This window comes from Hylobates moloch, unplaced genomic scaffold (genome assembly GCF_009828535.3).
Source record: "Hylobates moloch isolate HMO894 unplaced genomic scaffold, HMol_V3 SCAFFOLD_10, whole genome shotgun sequence".
Taxonomy (NCBI): domain Eukaryota; kingdom Metazoa; phylum Chordata; class Mammalia; order Primates; family Hylobatidae; genus Hylobates; species Hylobates moloch.
The window spans coordinates 105,646,319-105,667,461 of NW_026652285.1; the positions used below are offsets into that span (position 1 = coordinate 105,646,319).

Below are 21,143 nucleotides of genomic sequence, written 5' to 3' on the forward strand. Positions count from 1 at the left end.
ACCAAGTCTCACTCTGTCACCCAGGCTGGAGTGCAGTGGCACAATCTTGGCTTACTGCAACCTCCGCCTCCCAGGTTCAAGCGATTCCCAGGCCTATGCCTCCCTAGTAGCTGGGACTACAGGCATGTGCCACCATGCCCAGCTAAGTTTTGTATTTTTTAGTAGAGACAGGGTTTCATCATGTTGGCCAGGCTGGTCTTGAATTCCTGACCTCAGGTGATCCGCCCACCTTGGCTTCCCAAAGTGCTGGGATTACAGGATAAGCCACCACACCCAGCCTAGTTCATTTTTTTCTTCTGATTTTATTTTATTTATTTATTTATTTTGAGATGGAGTCTCGCTCTGTCACCCAGGCTGGAGTGCAGTGGTGCAATCTTGGCTCAGTGCAAGCTCTGCCTTCAGGGTTCAAGCCATTCTCCTGCGTCAGCCTCCCGAATAGCTGGGACTACAGGTGCCCGCCACTATACCTGGCTAATTTTTTGTATTTTTAGTAGAGATGGGGTCTCACTGTGTTAGCCAGGATGGTCTCCATCTCCTGACCTCGTGATTTGCCCACCTTGGCCTCCCAAATTGCTGGGATTACAGGAGTGAGCCACCGTGCCTGGCCTTTTTTCTTCTTTTTTTTTTTTTTTTTTTGAGACGGAGTCTTGCTCTGTCGCCCAGGCTGGAGTGCAGTGGTGCAATCTCGGCTCACTGCAAGCTCCGCCTCCTGGGTTCACGCCATTCTCCTGCCTCAGCCTCTCCAAGTAGCTGGGACTACAGGCACCCACCACCACGCCTGGCTAATATTTTGTATTTTTAGTAGAGACGGGGTTTCACCGTGGTTTTGATCTCCTGACCTCGTGATCCGCCCGCCTCGGCCTCCCAAAGTGCTGGGATTACAAGCGTGAACCACCGTGCCCGGCTGCCTTTTTTCTTCTGATTTTAAAAGAAATTAGGCCAGGTGTGGTGGCTCACACCTATAATCCCAGCACTTTGGGAGGCCAAGGCAGGCGGATCACCTGAGGTTGGGAGTTCGAGACCAGCCTGACCAACATGGAGAAACGCCATCTGCACTAAAAATACAAAAAATTAGCTGGGCATGGTGGCGCATGCCTGTAATCCCAGCTACTCGGAAGGCTGAGGTAGGAGAATTGCTTGAACCCAGAAGGCAGAGGTTGAGGTGAGCCAAGATCGCGCCATTACACTCCAGCCTGGATAACAAGAGCGAAACCGTCTCAAAAAAAAAAAAGAAAGAAAAAGAAATTAAAACATTTCCCTCTTGAGCTTCAAGTCAGTGACAAGTTAAGAAAGAAAAAAAGAAAAAAGACACAAAAACCACATTTCCACGGGCCCCCAAAAGTGTGACAGGACCTGGTCATGGTCCCGGTTCCCCATTGATGGGTCGGTCATGCCTTGTCCTCTGAGGGCTGTGTCAATGTGTCCTGCAGTCTGGGAGGGACAGTTAAGGTTGGACACTGACCTAGAAGGCCCTGGTGGCCCCTGAACTCGCCACCTGTCCACCGTCCTAGGATATGTGCCAGGCCCTCTCCTGCCACACAGACCCGCTGGACCAAAGCAGCTGCAGCCGCCTCCTCGTTCCTCTCCTGGACGGGACAGAATGTGGCGTGGAGAAGGTCAGAGCCAAGAGTGAATGAGCGGGCTCCTGTGAGCACGTGCACGTGGGTGCCTCCAGCCAGACTGCCCTATTCCTAGGTCGGGAGGCAGGACCAGTATGGGGCAGAGAGTCTTGGAGTTGGCCTTGGGGACTGTCCTTGGGGTTGCTGGTCTGACCTCTTTCCTTTAGCATTTGCTCCCATGCAGAATGGGAGTGTGGGCTGCTTGTTTGTATGGGGGGTGCCCATGGGTGTGGGGTTCCTTTGGGTGGGGTCCCTGTGTGAAGGTCCTTGTGGATATGGGGTGTCTCAGGGTGGGATCCCTGTGTAAGGGGTCCCTGTGAGTGTAGAGTCCCTGTGGGTGGGGTCCTTGTGTGTGTGTTGGAGGATCCCTGTGTGTTGAGGGGTCCCTGGGGGGTTCTATGTGTATGTTGGGGGGTCTCTGGGTGTTGGGGGATCCCTGTGGGTCTGGGGGATCCATGTGCCTGGGGTACCTGTGTGTGTTGGGGGGTCTCTGTGTGTGTTGGAGATCCCTGTGTATTGGGGGATCCCTATGGGTGAGTTCCTTGTGTGTGTTTGGGGGTTGCTGTGGGTGGGGTCCCTGTGTGTGTTGGGGATCCCTGAGTATGTTGGGGGACTCTCTGTGTGTGTTGGGGGTCCCTGTGGTGGGGTCACTGTGGGATGGGAGATGAAGCCATCCTTGCCTTGCAGTGGTGCTCCAAGGGTCGCTGCCGCTCCCTGGTGGAGCTGACCCCCATAGCAGCAGTGCATGGGCGCTGGTCTAGCTGGAGTCCCCAAAGTCCTTGCTCCCGCTCCTGCGGAGGAGGTGTGGTCACCAGGAGGCGGCAGTGCAACAACCCCAGGTACCACAGGGAGGGTGCTCTTCTGTCAGGGAGGGTGGGCACACCACAGTCCCTAGTTGAAGGCAGTGGTCACCCTCCTGTCTCATCCTCCTGTCTGCTGGGCATTTTCAGACCTGCCTTTGGGGGGCGTGCATGTGTTGGTGCTGACCTCCAGGCCGAGATGTGCAACACTCAGGTAGGCCTGCTTCCTGGGGTAGGAGGGGGCAGCTGGTGGCACCGGGCCCTGGGGGAGCCAAAGTGACCATCTGTGGTTCACACCAGGACATATTTGAGAAGGACATTGGGGCCAGGTGAGGTGGCTTACGCCAGTAATCCCAGCACTTTGGGAGGCCAAGGTGGGTGGATCACCTGAGGTCAGGAGTTCAAGACCAGCCTGGCCAACATGGTGAAATCCTGTCTGTACAGAAAATACAAAAATTAGCCGGGTGTGGTGGTGGGCGCCTGTAGTCCCAGCTACTCGGGAAGCTGAGGCAGGAGAATCACTTGAACCCAGGAGGTGGAGGTTGCAGTGAGTCGAGATTGGGCCATTGCACTCTAGCCTGGGCGACAGAGCAAGACTCTGTCTCAAAAAAAATACAAAAATTAAAAAAAGAGAGAGAAGGACATTGGGACCCCAGTTCGTAAAGCAGGCCAGTCCTGCTGATGCCCACAGAGCCCCTGAAGCGTCCCGCCTCCCTCCTGAGTGCCGCTTTGCCCTCCAGAGCACATCTCTGCAGGGAGAACCTCCCCACTAGGAATACAGTGCACTGCTGCATGGCTGCAAAGGAATTTTTTTTATATTATTTTTATTTTTTTAGACAGAGTCTCTCCCTGTCACCCAGGCTGGAGTGCAGTGGTGCTATCTCAGCTCACTGCAACCTCCGCCTCCCGGGTTCAAGCGATTCTCCTGCCTCAGTCTCCTGAGTAGCTGGGACTACAAGTGCCCGCCACCACGCCCAGCTAATTTTTTGTATTTTTAGTAGAGACGGGGTTTCACTGTGTTAGCCAGGATGGCCTTGATCTCCTGACCTCGTGATCCGCCTGCCTCGGCCTCCCAAAGTGCTGGGATTACAGGTGTGAGCCACCCCGCCTGGCTGAAGGAGTCTTTTATTTATAAATTGAGGTGACATTCAGGTAGCATGAAATCAAATATTTTAAAGTGGCAACTCAGTGGCCTTTAGTACATTCACAGGTTGTGCAAGTACCGCCTCTATCTAGTTTCAGAACGTTTCCAGTACTCTGGAGTACTCTGGAGTAAACCCCATATGGTAGGCTGTCACTCCCCATTTCCCCTCCACCGCTTGGCGGCCACTGGTTTCCCTTCTGTCTCTGTGTATTGACCTGTTCTGGACCTGCCACGTACCTGGGGCCAGACAACAGGTGCGCTTCCTGCCTGCCTTCCTCCCCCAGTGGCACATCCCCAAGGCTCACCTGTGTTGTAGCCTTGTCAGCACCTCATTCCTCTTTCAGTGGGAACTGCAGGGATAGACCACATTTTCATCCAGTCGTCTGCTGATGGACATCTGAGTTGTTTTCACCTTGTGGCTCCTGTGAACAGAGCCGCTGTGAATGTGCTTGTACGTGTTTGAATCCCTGTTTTCAATTCTTTTGGCAGTATGCTGAAGAGCGGAGTTACTGGATCATATGGGAATTGTATGTTTGACTTTTTTTTTTTTTTTTTTTTTGAGACAGGGTCTTGCTCTGTCGCCAGGCTGGAGTGCAGTGGTACGATCTCAGCTCACTGCAACCTTCGCCTCCTGGGTTCAAGCGATTCCCCTGCCTCACCCTCCGGAGTAGCTGGGATTACAGGCACGTGCCACCATACCTGGCTAAGTTTTTGTATTTTTAGTAGAGATGGAGTTTCCACCACGTCAGCCAGGATGGTCTGGATCTCGTGACCTCAGGTGATCTGCCCGCCTCGGCCTCCCAAAGTGTTGGGATTACAGGCGTGAGCCACCGCTCCCGGCCTATGTTTGACTTTTTTTTTTTATTTTTTACTTTTTATTATTTATTTATTTTTTTTAGAGATGGAGTCTTGCCCTGTCGCCCAGGCTGGAGTGCGGTGGCGCGATCTCGGCTCACTGTAAGCTCCGCCTCCCGGGTTCACGCCATTCTCCTGCCTCAGCCTCCTGAATAGCTGGGACTACAGGTGCCCACCACCATGCCCAGCTAATTTTTTTTTGTATTTTTAGTAGAGGCGGGGTTTCACCGTGTTAGCCAGGATGGTCTTGATCTCCTGACCTCGTGATCCGCCTGCCTCGGCCTCTCAAAGGGCTGAGATTACAGGCGTGAGCCACCACGCCTGGCCTGTTTGACTTTTAAAGAAACTGCCAAACCATTTTCCACAGTGCCTGAACTGTTTCACATTCCCACCAGCATCGCGCGAGGGTTCCAGTTTCCCCACATCTGCCGCAGCACTTGTTGTTTTCTGTTGTTGTTTTTTCTTTTCTTTTTTCTGTTTTCTTTTTTTTTTTTTTTTTTTTTTTTGAGACAGAGTCTCGCTCTGTCGCCCAGGCTGGAGTGCAGTGGCGCAATCTCGGCTCACTGCAAGCTCCGCCTCCCGGGTTCACGCCATTCTCCTGCCTCAGCCTCCGAGTAGCTGGGACTACAGGCGCCCGCCACCGCGCCCGGCTAATTTTTTGTATTTTTTTTAGTAGAGACGGGGTTTCACCGTGGCCTCGATCTCCTGACCTCGTGATCCGCCCGCCTCGGTCTCCCAAAGTGCTGGGATTACAAGCGTGAGCCACCGCGCCCGGCCCCTGTTTTCTTTTTTTTAATAGAGACGGGGTTTTGTCATGTTGGCCAGGCTGGTCTTGAACTCCAACCCCAAGTGATCCACCCACCTCAGCCTCCCAAAGTGCTGGGATTACAAGCGTGAGCCATGGCGCCCAGCCTGTTTTCTGTTTTTTGATTTTGGCCATGTTGGTGGTATGAAATGGTAGAAAGATTCTTTTTACATTGAGTTAAATTCTGTCCCCTGCTTCGCTGGCCCTGGGTGTGAGTTTGTCCCTGGCTGTATTACAGTTCTGCATGTGGCGAGACCCTCCCTTTCCTCCTTTTCCAAATGGACCACCAAGACCTCCCCAGACCGCGAGGGGAGGGTCTTTGGCTGGAGCACAGGGTGGTGGGATTTCATGGAGGCAGTGTGGTCAGTGTGGCCGTCCAGGGTGTCAACTCCGATTATCTTCTGTCAGCCCATAAAAGTCCAAGGCGCCTGCCTGAGTGCAGAGGCTCCGGTGGTGAGGTCTTTGCTCCATGCTTTGGTTACCTGCCTCTAGGTAGTGCCTCTGCACTACCTGAAGAATACACATCCCCGTCCCTGTTTCATTGAGTTCAGGCCTTGGAAGCAGAGGCTCTGAGCGTAATGCTCTTTCCCGGCTTTCTTCTTCGTTGCTGCCCTGTGTTCTTTACAGATTCCCTGGAGTTTTCCCATCAATAGAGAGAGGCAGGCACTTTTGTCACCCCAGTTTACAGAGCAGGGAACTGAGGCACGGCCTGGAGCTGAGGCCACACCCACATCTTGATTCCATACTGTAGGGTGCCATGCAGTCTCCCAGTGACAACACTGCCCCTCCCCGCCCCGCCACCGTCCCCCTCCTCTGCCTGTCCTCTGCCTCCTCCTGGCCAGGCCTGCGAGAAGACCCAGCTGGAGTTCATGTCGGAACAGTGCGCCAGGACCGATGGCCAGCCGCTGCGCTCCTCCCCTGGCGGCGCCTCCTTCTACCGCTGGGGTGCTGCTGTACCACACAGCCAAGGTGGGGCCTGCAAAGTGTGGGGTTGGGGGAGGAGCCAGCCCTGGAGACCCTCAGACAGGGCAGAGTCATGGGGGGTTGGCCTACTGTCCCTCCAGCACTGGGGAAAGTGGTTCAGGCTCTGGCATCCCACAGACCATGGATCACATAGTGGCCAGGCCTCCCTGGTAGATCAGGCACTGACATCCCATCTGAGTCTCAATTTCCCATCTGTGAAATGGAGATAATAGCAGTAAGTCCATCCCTGGGCGCTACAAGGATTCAGGGAGATAATCAGAAAATGCCAACTGTGTTCTTTGGTTCATGATTCTTTTTTTTTGGGACAGAATCTTGCTCTGTTGCCCAGGCTGGAGTGCAGTGGCGTGATCTCAGCTCACTGTAACCTCTGCCTCTGGGATTCAAGGGATTCTTGCCCCTCAGCCTCCTGAGTAGCTGGGACTACAGGCTTGCACCACCACGCTGGCTCATTTTTTTGTATTTTTAGTAGAGATGGGGTTTTGCCATGTTGGCTAGGCTGGTTTTGAACTCCTGACGTCAGGTGATCCGCCTGCCTCGGCTTCCCAAAGTTCTGGGATTACAGGCATGAACCATTGCGCCCAGCCTTGGTTCATAATTTAATACCATTAGTGATGAGATTAGATTAGGACTGTGATTAGGATTATTGCTGTAGGAGGTAGGATGGGGGGAAGATAGAAACCCTTGCCCCAGATGCAAAGGATGAAGCTGGGTGGGGGCTGGGGGGCTTGCCCCTCCTGCTCGGTTGAGGACCCCCTTATTCACTCTGCCCTCCCAGGGGATGCTCTGTGCAGACACATGTGCCGGGCCGTTGGCGAGAGCTTCATCATGAAGCGTGGAGACAGCTTCCTTGATGGGACCCGGTGTATGCCAAGTGGCCCCCGGGAGGACGGGACCCTGAGCTTGTGCGTGTCAGGCAGCTGCAGGGTAGGCATGTGTGGACATTGGCAATAGCCCTGGGGCCTACCTGTCCTATCGGAAGGCTCCTGGGGGCAGTTCGGTGGGTGCTGGCCCTGATGGAGCTGCAGTGCAGTCTACAGGGGAGTGGTGCTGGGGAGAAGGATCTGGACTTGGAGTCAGCCTGGGTTAAGGGCTGCAGTGTGACCTTGGGCAAGTCACTGAGCCCTCTAAGCTTTCTTCCTGTGTAGATGGTGGGGTGCTACAGAAGTGTTGCTGGTTTTGCGGATCCCAGAATCTCAGAGCTGGTAGGGCTGCAGTGTCATTGAGGCACCCTCCAGTGACACTGGCCCTCTGTCCTTCCCTTTGCATAGACATTTGGCTGTGACGGCAGGATGGACTCCCAGCAGGTACAGGACGCGTGCCAGGTGTGTGGTGGGGACAACAGCACGTGCAGCCCACAGAAGGGCTCTTTCACAGCTGGCAGAGCGAGAGGTAGGTGGCCTCCCTCGGGGCAGAGGCTGGGCTTCCCCCAGCCTCCAAGACGGCCACAGCCCAGAGCCTTGGTGCAGGGGGCTGCTCAGATCACAGGGCCTGCACACTCACTCAGCCCTGGATGCCTCCTGTGGTGTCAGTGTCTCCCTCTTCCACTTCGACACCCTCCTGTGGCTGACTCAGATTTTGGCCTTGATGCTGCTTGGACTGTGGTGCCTCAGTAATGGTCACTCACTGTAGCTGTGAGCTGCAAAAAAAAAATACAGACATTGGCCGGGCGCGGTGGCTCACACCTGTAATCCCAGCACTTTGGGAGGCTGAGGCGAGTGGATCACCTGTAGTCGGGAGTTCAAGACCAGCCTGGCCAATATGGTGAAACCCCATCTCTACTAAAAATACAAAAATTAGCTGGGCATGGTGGCGGGCGCCTGTAGTCCTAGCTACTCAGGAGGCTGAGGCAGGAGAATTGCTTGAACCTGGGAGGCAGAGGTTGCAGTGAGCCGAGATCCCTCTGCACTCCAGCCTGGGCAACAGAGTGAGACACTGTCTCAAAAAAAAAAAAAAAAAAAAAAAAAAAGTACGGACATTGTGCATTCTGTGGCAGCTACCCTCTTCTCTCCTGCTCAAGAAATCGCACTGAGAGGGATACAAGTGAATGAGAGGGATGGTAGTTACACTTGGAAAATCTTTGACTTTGGTGTATACACAAGGTCAAAAATCATTTGCAAATGCCAGTGCTTCTATGGAGAGCAGAGACTTGAGCCCTGCCTCCCTCTGGCATGCCCCACTGTGCTGGAGAACCTTGGCCCTGGTCCCTTCTCCCAGCCAGGGCAGAGCCTTGGCAGGTTGTCCTCCAGCCTGCTTTTAATTGCCCCCATGACAGGGTACTCACTGCTACTGGAGCCAGCCCCATGGCATTGTTCAATTTTTCCCGACCAGCTAAGATCAGCTCCCTTTGTCTGTGGTGCGGTGGCCGTGAGGTCCACGCATCTCTTCTTCTTTTCTTCTTTCTAGAATATGTCACATTTCTGACGGTTACCCCCAACCTGACCAGTGTCTACATTGCCAACCACAGGCCTCTCTTCACACACTTGGGTGAGTTGACTGGAGGACTCCCACCCAGTTAGCTAGACTACAAAGGTGCAGAGCACTGTCGCCAAGATGCCCTCACTTCTGACATCACCCACAAGTTCAGGGGGTTCCCCAAACCACCCTCAGGCTTGATAATTGACTAGGAAGACTCCCAGAGCTGAGAGCTGTGGCACGTGGCTGCGGCTCTTTCCGGAAGGACACAGTTTAGAATTGTCCAAGGGAAGAGATGTAGGCAGAGTCTGGGAGGGTCCAAACAGGAGGCCTGATGTCTCAGGGATGTGACACCCTTCTAGCATTGGAGCGTGGCCATACTCATGGAGTATTGCCCACACAGAAAGCCCACTGAGTGGGAGTTGAGAGTTTTTCCTGGGGTTTGAGTGCAAAGACATGATTGACTAATTGGCCAGGTGGATACTCTCAGTCTCTTGGTGACCCAAAGCCCATATCCTAAATCACATAGTTGGTCTTTCTGGTACAGCCAGCCTCTGCCCTAAAGGAGGACACTTCTGCCTGGTGTGACCTGTGTTTCCTCTTGGAAGCCAACAGCAAAGGCCGGACTTCTCTTTGGGCAAGGCCTGCTTCTTCGCTATTGAGGGCCACAGTGGGTCGTTCTTTCTGGAGTGTGCCTGCACCTAACCTTTGAAGCCTTGGTTGTTGGCACTTGCCATGGGGTCCCTGAGCCCTGAGTCTGTCGAGTTCTGTGTGTGAGTGCACTTGGTCATGGCACTTACCAGGTTGTGGAAAGAGGCACAGAGCCTCCGCTGTGGGGAAGCCTCTGGCTCAGGTGCCTGCGGCTCCTTAGAGGGGGGCTGGGGACCCCGGGAAGGAGAGTCACTGACATGTGCCTGTGAGGAGGATGGGTGCTCAGCTCCACATGGCTAACAGGGCTGGTTCCCCGACAGCGGTGAGGATCGGAGGGCGCTACGTCGTGGCTGGGAAGACGAGCATCTCCCCTAACACCACCTACCCCTCCCTCCTGGAGGATGGCCGTGTCGAGTACAGAGTGGCCCTCACCGAGGACCGGCTGCCCCGCCTGGAGGAGATCCGCATCTGGGGACCCCTCCAGGAAGATGCTGAGATCCAGGTCGGCAGGAGAGCCTGGGGGAGGCCAGTGGGGGCTTCTTTTTGGGGGCTATGGCTGCTTGCTCGTTTGTCCATCTATCCATTCCCTGATTCTTTCATTTATTCATTCAGCGGTCACTTACAGGGGACCCACTATGTGTTGGGCCCTGTGCTAGGCAAAATGTAGGTAGCTCCTCCAGGGGCTTAGGGTCCCACAAATACCCAAATGTGCCTGTGCCCAGAGCCCGTGGGAGAAGGCCCTGCAGTTCTGGGATCAGGTAAGGTTGGAGGGCCCAATGCAGGGGTCCGGGGCTCCCTGGGAAAGAGTGATGGAGCTGAGGTGTCAGATGAGCAGATATTGCTGGGCCAAGCAGGGAAGGAAGCGTATGGCTGAGGGAACAGTGTCAGTGTGGGAGGGATGAAGGAAGGTTCTACTGTGTGGGTTTGTGGGGAGATGAAGGCATGGACGCAGGTGCAGTGGCATCTGGAGAGCAGGCCTTGGTGCCGAGGAAGCTGAGAACGGATGCTGGCTCTCACTGCTTCTTTGGTGCAGTGTGTATGGGAACCGGAAGGCCTTGTTCAGGAGTGTCCTCAGTGACGTGTGCTCGCCCATGTATGTCCCGATTGGTGCTTTGCTGAGGAAGGCACGTGGAGGGTGGAGAGACATAAGTGCAGGCTGAAACAGACCTGAGAACCTTGGGAGAGGGGCCCAGTCTCAGCGGCCCCTGCTTGCTGCTCCAGCAGCGTCCTCTGCCCCTACAGCAGCCAGAGACAGCAGGGCCTCCCCCAGATCAGGCCAGGCCGGGCCAGAGCAAGCCCCTGTGAGCGGCTTATCCCTTCCCTTCCCCTGATATGGCTCCCTTCCTCCCCTCCCCTTGCCTGGGACATTGTCTCCAGATGCTGGCTGCCGAGTGGCTCTCCCATCATCCTCTGCAGTGTGTAAAAAAGCAGATTCCAGGGTCCTCTGCATATTCCCTGAATCAGAACTTCCCTGTGTTGGGCCTGAGAAACTGCACCGTAACCAACACAGGCTTGCGGCACTGGCCAGATGTGGGCATCGAGGGGGCAGGTGCGGAATGTCACCTCGCCCTGGGCTCTGGCCTCCAGGCTGGCCTCTTTCTTGGGCTGGTCTTGGGCACAGGACCCAGTTACCCTCCTGAAGAGCCTTAGGCCCAGGAACCTGCTGAAATTCTTCCCAGTGCTCTCTGGGCCAGGCCCAAGCCAGTAGCCAGCCACAGGTCCCCAGAGATCCAGATTCTTCCTGCCAACCCTACTGGCCTCAGCTCTGGCTCCAGAAGCACTTTCTGTGCTGGCCCTGCCCTAGCCCTTCTTGGGCTCCTTAGCCCAGCCTAAGGTGGGCCTGCCTCCTCCACTGCACTTTATCCTCTCCTCAGCCAGCTTAGGGAACCTTCTCTGTGCTGCCCAAATACCCTATCCGGTAACCCACCAATGACTTGGTAATTACCTCCCCCAGCCCCCTATCCCAACCCATTGAGAGCTCCTTGCAGCTCAGCCGGTGTCCTGTGCACTGTGCTATCCCCAGAGCCTGGTACAGGTCAGTGTTGGTGATTGCTTGTTGTTATTTTTGTCTTTGTTGTTTTTTGAGAGAGGGTCTCACTGTTGCCCAGGCTGGAGTACAGTGGCACTATCACAGCTCACTGCAGCCTCGACCTCCTGGGCTCAAGTGATCCTCCCACCTCAGCCTCCCAAGTAGCTGGGACTACAGGCATGTGCCACCATGCCCAGCTAATTTTTTAACTTTTTTATAGAGATGGAGTCTCACTATGTTGCCCAGGCTGCTCTGAAATTCCTGGGCTCAAGTGATCTGCCTGCCTCAGGCTCCCAAAGTTTTGGGTTTACAGGCATGAGCTACCATGCCTGGCCAGTGATTGCTTGCTGAATGAAAGATAATAGGGATGCAAGAAGAAGTTGGAAGGCTTCCCAGGGGAGGTGGCCATGACAGTGACCCTCAGGGAACCCACTGGACAAGGCCTGAAGCTCTTTGTCTGCAGGTTTACAGGCGGTATGGCGAGGAGTATGGCAACCTCACCTGCCCAGACATCACCTTCACCTACTTCCAGCCTAAGCCGCTGCAGGCCTGGGTGTGGACCGCTGTGCGTGGGCCCTGCTCGGTGAGCTGTGGGGCAGGTGAGACCTGGGGAAGGCTCACCCACAGCACGGCTTGCTCCTGCAGGGAGGCGGCCTAGCCCTCTCTCTTCCCTCCCAGGGCTGCGCTGGGTAAACTACAGCTGCGTGGACCAGGCCAGGAAGGAGCTGGTGGAGACTGTCCGGTGCCAAGGGAGCCAGCAGCCACCAGCGTGGCCAGAGGCCTGCGTGCTTGAACCCTGCCCTCCGTAGTGAGTGTGGTGCTGTCTGCGCAGCTACAAGGGGGAAAGAGGGTTCCGCTGGGGCTGCTGGGCTCTGTCCCTGGCCTATGGGGCCCATGTGGCAGGGCCGGGCTGAGCTGCTCCTGTGCAGGCTCTCATTACCCCTGACCACAGCCCTGCGAGGGGGGCTCTGTGAGTGCCCCCATTCTGCAGGTGAGGAAACTGAGGCTTGGGGCAGACATGGTGACAATGTCAGCCCAGTGGGACCCACACCTGCTGCCACCTTGTCTGGGCCACCGAGGCCTCTCTTGAGCTCAGGTGCTTATGGCGAGATGGAGGTGATTGCCTACCTGGAGGGTTGTAGGGAGACTTGGGGAGCTCCTGGTGCAAAGCCCCTGGCTGTCACCACACCTGATGGGGCACACTGTTAGGGACAAGGCCATCCCTGCTGGGTGCAGGACAGGGCAGCTGCTCACCAGCCTGTGATTCAGGTGTCCTCAGGCTCAGCCGTCTGTCCGGCAGCCTGGGAACACCTGGAGAGGCTAGGCTGGCCCTAGTGCCCATTACTTGTCCCAGACCAGGGGAGTACATCAGCACCTGCCACCCCATCACCCCAGGCCAGCCTAGGACCTGGCCAGGGTCCCGACGCTCTGTCTCCTTCCTCAGCTGGGCGGTGGGAGACTTCGGCCCATGCAGCGTCTCCTGTGGGGGCGGCCTGCGGGAGCGGCCAGTGCACTGCGTGGAGGCCCGGGGCAGCCTCCTGAAGACATTGCCCCCAGCCCGGTGCAGAGCAGGGGCCCAGCAGCCAGCTGTGGCGGTGGCAACCTGCAACCCCCAGCCCTGCCCCGCCAGGTGAGCCCAGGGCTAGGTGGGTCTGGGAGAGGGTCTCCCTGGCAGAGCTCGTCCCTGCGCTGAGCCCCATCTTTCTGAGAATCCCCTCCTCCTGAGGCCTCCGGCAGGGCCTCACCATCCAGGGTGATGGGCAGTGTCACCTGGCGGTTTTAAGTGCCAGTGTCAGAGTTCCTTACTACCCAGGAGAGCCTGGGCCCATTGTTTCCCTCTGTGAGCTTCCGAGCCCCTGCTCTGAAATGGGGATGCCGACCTGCCTGGGGAGGGGAGGCTTCGAGGATGAGGTCAAACTGAACAGAGTGGGAGATGTCACTTTCTCATCACCACCATCTCCCCTGTGCCCACGTGGCTGCATCTCATCCCCTCAGTGTCCAAGTTGACAGTGGCTTATCATCCTGCCCTGCCACTAACCAGCTGAGTGACAGGGCAAGTCCCCTCCTCTGTGAGCTTTAGTTTTGCGACCTGTCTGGTGGGAGGGGATTGGTCTGGGTTATTGGTGGCCCACTCATAGCTCTGGACTCCTTTCCCCGCCTCCTCATCCGTGGCAGACAAAGCAATCACCACTCTTCCCCGCTGAGGCCAGATAGGGCCTCAGAATCCTTTTCAACACAGCTCTCCAGGCAGCCACTCCAGCACAGGGCTGACCCACAACTGAAACCCATTGGCCACCCTTGAACCTGGTGATCCGATTCCATGTGGCACCTGTTTCTCTGCACCTGCTGTGGTGCATGGAGTCAGTGATTGCCTGGCTGGAAGTCGGCCTCTGCCTCTAGAGGGTAGGAGGGATGGGTTCTCTCTCTTTTTTTTTTTTAAATACAGAGTTGTTCTCTCACCCAGGCTGGTATGCAGTGGCATGATCTTGGCTCAGTGCAACCTCCTGCCTCAGCAAGTGTGCGCTACCAAGCCCAGCTAATTTTTTTTTTTTTTTTGAGACGGAGTCTTGCTCTGTCGCCCAGGCTGGAGTGCAGTGGCGCAATCTCGGCTCACTGCAAGCTCCGCCTCCCGGGTTCACGCCATTCTCCTGCCTCAGCCTCTCCGAGTAGCTGGGACTACAAGCGCCCGCCACCATGCCTGGCTAATTTTTTGTATTTTCAGTAGAGACGGGGTTTCACCATGGTCTCGATCTCCTGACCTCGTGATCCGCCTGCCTCGGCCTCCCAAAGTGCTGGGATTACAAGCGTGAGCCACCGCGCCCGGCTGCTAATTTTTGTATTTTTTATGGAAACAGGGTTTTGCCATGTTGCCTAGGCTGGACTCCAACTCCTGGGCTCAAGCAGTCTGCTCACCTCAGCCTCCTAAAGTGCTGAGATTACAGGTGTGAGCTACCGTGCCTGGCCAGGGATAGGTTCTGTCTCTGCACCCTGGGTGCAGGTGGGGTGCCTGACTGTTGAGCAGCGAGTGCTTGTTGAATGGGAACCTGCTGGCTGATGAATGGAGAACCCAGTGCTTCAGGGAGAGACCCTGAGCTTCACTTCTCTGTGGGGCCCCTCTTTGGGCTCCTGGATGTTGGGGAGCAGGTCCGCTGCCTCCCTGCCCCTAGCAGCTGGGCTATACCTTCCCCTGGGTGGCAGAGGCAGGGCCTGATGACTGGCTCATGCCATCCTCAGGTGGAAGGTGTCAGAGCCCAGCCCATGCACATCAGCTGGTGGAGCAGGCCTGGCCTTGGAGAACGAGACCTGTGTGCCGGGGGCAGATGGCCTGGAGGCTCCAGCGACTGAGGGGCCTGGCTCCGTAGATGAGAAGCTGCCTGCCCCTGAGCCCTGTGTCGGGATGTCATGCCCTCTAGGCTGGGGCCATGTGAGTGCCCTGGGCATGAGGGTGGCTGGGGCTGTTGAGTCCTTTACCTGGCTGGGAGAACGAGGAGCACCCGTTGCCACTGTCCTCCAGGCCAGAGCAAGAACACCGTCCTTCTGTGGGAATGCTGTCTGAGGGCCACCCCTGCTCAGACAAGAAGTTTAGAAAGAGGGCTCAGGGCCCCTGGGGAGGCTCCCATTCCCCTTGCAAGCCGGGCTGAGAGAAGCATCTGAGGAGTATATAATGCAGCTGCTGTGCAGGGAAATGCCGCCAGGCTCCCGCCCAGTGTCCAAATGCTGGAGGCTGACTGGCCTTGCTCTCTGGCCTGGGTGCTGGCAACCCTTGCCCCTCATGGCTGGGGGGATTGCAGGGCCAGGCATACTCCCATGTCCCACTCTTGGTCCCCAGGTCTCGGCCAGGCCCACGGTGAGCACTCATGCTGCTGAGGAGCCTGCAAAGGTGGGGTGTGCAGCAAGGACACCTGCTGGGAGACCGGGGAGCCAATCTTGCCAAGGGAGCAGGGGAGGGAGCCGCTGGTGCGCACACACCGCTTCCTGCTCTCTCTGCTGCCTCCTGAGAAGATCGGGCCGGGGGTCGCTGGGTGCTCAGAGGAGTCCCAGACCCACCAGCTTGTTGCTGTTCCCCACAGCTGGATGCCACCTCTGCAGGGGAGAAGGCTCCCTCCCCATGGGGCAGCATCAGGACGAAGGCTCAAGCTGCACACGTGTGGACCCCTGTGGCGGGGCCGTGCTCCGTCTCCTGTGGGCGAGGTGAGGGCCCCCGGGATGCTCCGGGGGACCAGCACTCATGGTAACTCTCCTATCCACTTGCATCTTGCCTCCTTCTAAAAAGCATTTGAGGTGGATTGCAGAAAATCCAGACTATATGGGAACACGCGGTAATATACAAGGAGACTAAGCATAGTAGCTGACAGCCACTTCAAATGTGGGCGTTGATTGGCTGAAAGGTAGGAAAAGACAATAACGCCCGGCAGTGTGGCACAAGAGCCATTCCTGACGGCCCCAGCAGAGCAGCCAGGGGGCCCCAATTGATGACCCGAGCAGAGAAACCTTAGCTTTAAGACACACAGCGTTCTTCTATTTTCCCAATCTTGTTTTATGGTAGTATAACACAGATATTATAAAATTTACCATCGTGTTTCTCCCTGTGCAGGTCAGTGGCACAGTCACATTGTTGTGTGGCCATCACCACCATCCTCTCCAGAACTTTTCCAGTTTCCCAAACTGGAGCTCTGTCCCTGTGAAACACGAACTCCCGTTTCCCCCTCCGCAGCCCCTGGCAACCTCCATTCTCCTTTCTGTCTCCAAATTCCACAATTCTAGGGACCTTGTAGAAGTGGAATCATATAGCATTTGCCTTTTCGTGACTAGTGTTCACTGAGCGTGATGTCCTCACAGTTCATCCATGTTGTAGCATGTGTGAGTGTTTCCTTCTTAAGGCTGAAAAAGATTCCATTGTGAGTGTATCCTTTACATGTTTATCCATTTATCCATCAGTGGACACTTGGCTTTCTTCCACATTTTGGCTATTGTGAATAATGCTGCTGTGAACCTGGGTGTGCAAATACCTGTTTGAGTTCCTGCTTTCAGTTCTTTTGGGTGTATATCTAGAAGTGTGGTAGCTGGGTCAGATGAGAATTCTATGTTTAATTTTTGTGGAACTGCTGGACTATTTTCCCCAGTGGCTGCACCATTTTACATTTCCACTAATGGTGCATAAGAGTTCCAATGTCTTCCCATCCTTGCCAACACTTTTTATTTCTGTGTTTTTTTTTGTTTGTTTGTTTTTGTTCTTTTTGAGACAGAGTCTCATTCTGTTGCTGAGGCTGGAGTGCAGTGGCATGATCGTGGCTCACTGTAACCTTCACCTCCGGAGCTCAAGTGCCCAACCAAGAGATTTTTTTTCTTTTTTCTTTTTCTTTTTTTTTCTTGAGACTAGAGTTTTCCTCTGTCACCCAGGCTGAAGTGCAGTGGCGCGATCTTGGCTCACTGCAACCTCCGCCTCCCATGTTCAAATGATTCTCATGCCTCAGCCTCCTGAGCAGCTGGGACTCCAGGTATGTGCCACCACACCTGGCTAATTTTTTGTATTTTATTTTATTAGGGGGTTTCGCCATGATGGCCACGCTGGTCTCAAACTCCTGACCTCAGGCGATCCACCCGCCTTGGCCTCCCAAAGTGCTGGGATTACAGGCATGAGCCACTGAGCCTGCCTATTTCTTCTGAGGATATTCCTAAAGGAGAGATTTGAGAAAACTGGCCCTAATAACATCTTTATGATAGACACAATCAGAGATTTTCATATTGTGATTTTTTTTTTCTTTTTTTTGAGACGGAGTCTCGCTCTGTCGCCGAGGCTGGAGTCCAGTGGCGCGATCTTGGCTCACTGCAACCTCTGCCTCCTGGGTTCGAGTGATTCTCCACCTCAGCCTCCTGGTAGCTGGGATTACAGGTGCACACCACCACGCCCAGCTAATTTTTGTATTTTTAGTAGAGACGGGGTTTCACCATGTTGGTCAGGCTCATCTCGAACTCCTGACCTCGTGATCCGCCCGCCTCGGCCTCCCAAAGTGCTGTGATTACAGGCGTGAGCCACTGCCCCTGGCCCATATTGCAATTGTTATAATGCCTCTCAATCAACAATAACAGCTACCATTTGTCAAGTATCTACTATGTGCCAGGCACTTGTTATCTTCCCTTTTAAAAGTCTTTATAAATGACTCTGCAAGGTAGATGCCGTTATCTTTTTTTTCTAAATCTAAGATTCAGAGGGTTAAATCAGTTGTCTGAGGTCACACAGCTGGTAAGTGGCAGAGCTGGGAGTGAAACCCATGTGGGCCTTATGTGCTAGAGCTGTCCAGTGAGCCCGGGCTGCGGTCCTTGCTGAGCCTGCCCCTTGGGGCTCTGGGTCTCTGCTTCGTCCACCCAGGCCTGATGGAGCTGCGTTTCCTGTGCATGGACTCTGCCCTCAGGGTGCCTGTCCAGGAGGAGCTGTGTGGCCTGGCAAGCAAGCCTGGGAGCCGGCGGGAAGTCTGCCAGGCTGTCCCATGCCCTGCTCAGTGAGTGAGGGGAACAAGACTGTGCAGGGGAAGCCTGGCCTTGGGGTGTAGCCTCCTACGGAGTGTTGGCCTTCTCCCTGTAAGTGGGAGACCCGAACCTTGGCTCCATGCCCGGTGACCTGTGGAGGGGGGCAGGTGCCACTGGCTGTGCGCTGTGTGAGGCTGGACCATGGCCGCCCCATCCCCCTGCCTCACTCCAAGTGCGGGCCAGAGCCCCCGCCCAGCCCCTTTGAGGACTGCAGTCCAGAGCCCTGCCCTGCCAGGTGGGCCCCTTCCCAAGGAGACGGTGCTAGATCTGCATCCTGGCTCTTCCCTCACCTCCAAGCCGGACCTTTTGACCCTCAGTGTCCTCACCAGTGGGAGCAGGTCATTTTGTGCCCCCAGAAGACTGGGGCCGTTTAATGAAAGGATTAGATGCATGTGAAGTACATACTAAATGCAATGAGTGTAAAATGCATGCTAGATGCAATGCATGTAAAGTACATTGCACAGGATCTGGGATGCTGTGGGCGCATGTGGTTGCTGGTGCGTTTCTTCATCTCCTGCTCTTTGTGGAGCACCTAGGCCCCGGGGCCGTCCTGGAGCTAGGGGACACAGCAGAGAACAAGGCAGACAAATGTCCCTGACCTCCTGGAGCAAATGCAGGGGGAAAGGGGGACAGATAATAATAGGACAGAGGGGGAATGCAGTTTGATGGATGGTGTTCGGTGCGATGCAGCCAAACACGGAGGGGAGGAGGGGAGGGCTGGCGGGGTGGGTTCCAGGGCGGTGGTGCCGGGATCACTGTTCAAGACAGACATGCAGGGCCCTTGGGTGCCCGGACCCCTGTCCCCACTATCTCTGGGACACGACATCTGTCGTTTGCCCTCATCTTTCCCTTCTGTAAAATGGGTTTGTCCAAATGTTCTGTCCACTCTGCCAAGCCTCTTGGTGAGGACACAAGGGGGCCTCCAGAAAGAGAACCTCTCTAGGCCCTTCCCAGCTTCCTGTCTCTTCCTAGTCTGGGGAAATGAAGGGGAGACCTGGCTCCCCTGGGTTCCCAGGCCCTGGGGCTGTTTGGGGTCCCTGACTCCAGTCTGCTCCAGGTGGCGGTACAAGCTGGCGGCCTGCAGTGTGAGCTGTGGGGGAGGGGTCGTGCGGAGGATCCTGTATTGTGCCCGGGCCCATGGGGAGGACGATGGTGAGGAGATCCTGTTGGACACCCAGTGCCAGGGGCTGCCTCGCCCGGAACCCCAGGAGGCCTGCAGCCTGGAGCCCTGCCCACCTAGGTGAGTCAGCTGGTGACGGGAGAGGCAACTCCTGGTGTGTGCAGATGCCAGGCCAGGCGCTGTGGTGTGCGCCTGTAATTGCAGCTACTTGGAAAGCTGAATCAGGAGAACCACTTGAGTCCAGGAGTGCAAGTCCAACCTGGGCAACACAGTGAGACCTCATCTCTAAAAAAAAACAAGACGGGGCCACGTGTGGTGGCTCATGCCTGTAATCCCAGCACTATGGAAGGCCAAAGCGGGTGGATTACCTGAGGTCAGGAGCTTGAGACCAGCCTCACCAACATGGTGAAACCCCATCTCTACTAAAAATACAAAAATTAGGCTGGGTGCGATGGCTCATGCCTGTAATCTCAGCACTTTGGGAGGCTGAGGCGGGCAGATCACCTGAGGTTGGGAGTTCAAGACCAGCCTGTCCAACATGCAGAAACCCCGTCTCTACTAAAAATACAAAATTAGCTGGGCGTGGTGGTACATGCCTGTAATCCCAGTTACTCGGGAGGCTGAGGCAGGAGAATCGCTTGAACCCGGGAGGCCAAGGTTGTGGTGAGCCAAGATCATGCCATTGGATTCCAGCCTGGTTAACAGCAGCGAAACTCCATCTCAAAAAAAAAAAAGAAAACCCACAAAAATTAGCTGGGCGTGGTGGTGTGCACCTGTGATGCCAGCTACTTCGAAGGCGGAGGCAGGAGAATCGCTTGAACCTGGGAGGTGGAGGTTGCAGTGAGCCGAGATGGTGCCGCTGCACTCCGGCCTGGGCTACAGAGCGAGACTCTGTCTCAAAACCAAAACAACAAAACAAAACAAGATGGCGTTGGGGGTTCAGTGGCCCAAGAGCCAGTCTGTAAGGAATAGGGCTTCCTGGCAGGCTGTGCTAGGTGTGGGAGGTGAAGTTTAAGCACCATGCAGGCAGGGTGCAGTGTGGGGAGGCCTGGGGGACAGACGAGGCAGCATTTGAGCAGAACCTGAAGCTGTGAGCACCAGCATTCTGATGTGGAAGACGGGAGGTGTGGAGGTCCCCGAAGGGACACACACACCCACACTAGGACACGGGACAGAATCATGTTCAAATCTGTGGGGTCCAGAGCCCGGGGGTAAAGGGCGAACATTTGCCTACCTCATTTACAATTCTTTAATGGTTTCTTTTTGTAGGTTTGCATTTTTAGTAAAGAAATACTTTTCTATATCATACAGAAACGTCCAGAAAAGAATGTAACAGACATGCATGCTCCAGCACTCAGGTTTAATAGATAGCACCCTACTGCCATGTTTCCTTCCTGTCCACTTACATTTATTTATTTATTTATTTATTTATTTATTTATTTATTTATAGACAGAGTCTTGCTTTGTTGCCCAGGCAGTGATGCAATCTCGGCTCACTGCAACCTCCACCTCCCCGATTCAAGCCATTCTCCTGTCTCAACCTCCTAAGTAGCTGGGAATACAGGCACCCACCACCACACCCAGCTCACTTTTGTATTTTTAATAGAGACAGGGTTTCACCGTATTGGTCAGGCTGATCTTGAACTCCTGACCTCAGGAGATCTGCCTACCTCAGCATTCCAAAGTGCTGGGATTATAAACGTGAGCCATTGCACTGGCCAGTCTCCTTAGTTTTAAATAAATCCAGTTACAGATAGGATTTCACTGAAATTTAGGCTGGTCATGGCTCATGCCTGTAATCTCAGCACTTTAAGAGGCTGAGATGGGTGGATCGTTGGAGCCCAGGAGTTTGAGACCAGCCTGGGCAACATACCAAAACCTCGTCTCTACTATAAATACAAAAATTAGCTGGGCATGGTGGTACATGCCAGTATTCCCAGCTACTCAGGAGGCTGAGGCAGGAGAATCACCTGAGCCTTGGGAGGTCAAGGCTGCAGGGAGCAGAGATCACGCCACCACTGCATGCCAGCCTGGGCAACAGCGTGAGACCCTGTCTCAAAAAAAAAAAAAAAAAAAAAGATTTTACTTAAATTTAAACCCTGTACTAATCTGCGATTTATTTGGAGTATGTTGCAAAGTAGGGACCAAGAGATTTTTTTTTTTTTTTTTTTTTCTAAATTGTTAACCAGCATCTGT

At 54.9% G+C, this 21,143-nt stretch overlaps 1 protein-coding gene across 1 annotated transcript in view; it reads left to right on the plus strand.

The window, feature by feature from the left end:
- Positions 1-21,143, plus strand: part of ADAMTS13 (ADAM metallopeptidase with thrombospondin type 1 motif 13) — a 40,996-nt gene that overhangs the window by 12,754 nt on the left and 7,099 nt on the right. The window contains exons 10-24 of the mRNA XM_032165558.2: positions 1,512-1,616; positions 2,307-2,458; positions 2,570-2,633; positions 6,066-6,192; positions 6,983-7,131; positions 7,476-7,596; positions 8,611-8,691; positions 9,591-9,772; positions 11,763-11,898; positions 11,978-12,107; positions 12,744-12,929; positions 14,534-14,723; positions 15,370-15,490; positions 17,670-17,799; positions 18,885-19,067. Coding sequence (XP_032021449.1) covers positions 1,512-1,616; positions 2,307-2,458; positions 2,570-2,633; positions 6,066-6,192; positions 6,983-7,131; positions 7,476-7,596; positions 8,611-8,691; positions 9,591-9,772; positions 11,763-11,898; positions 11,978-12,107; positions 12,744-12,929; positions 14,534-14,723; positions 15,370-15,490; positions 17,670-17,799; positions 18,885-19,067 — 2,057 coding nt within the window. The remainder of the gene's footprint in view (positions 1-1,511; positions 1,617-2,306; positions 2,459-2,569; positions 2,634-6,065; positions 6,193-6,982; positions 7,132-7,475; positions 7,597-8,610; positions 8,692-9,590; positions 9,773-11,762; positions 11,899-11,977; positions 12,108-12,743; positions 12,930-14,533; positions 14,724-15,369; positions 15,491-17,669; positions 17,800-18,884; positions 19,068-21,143) is intronic.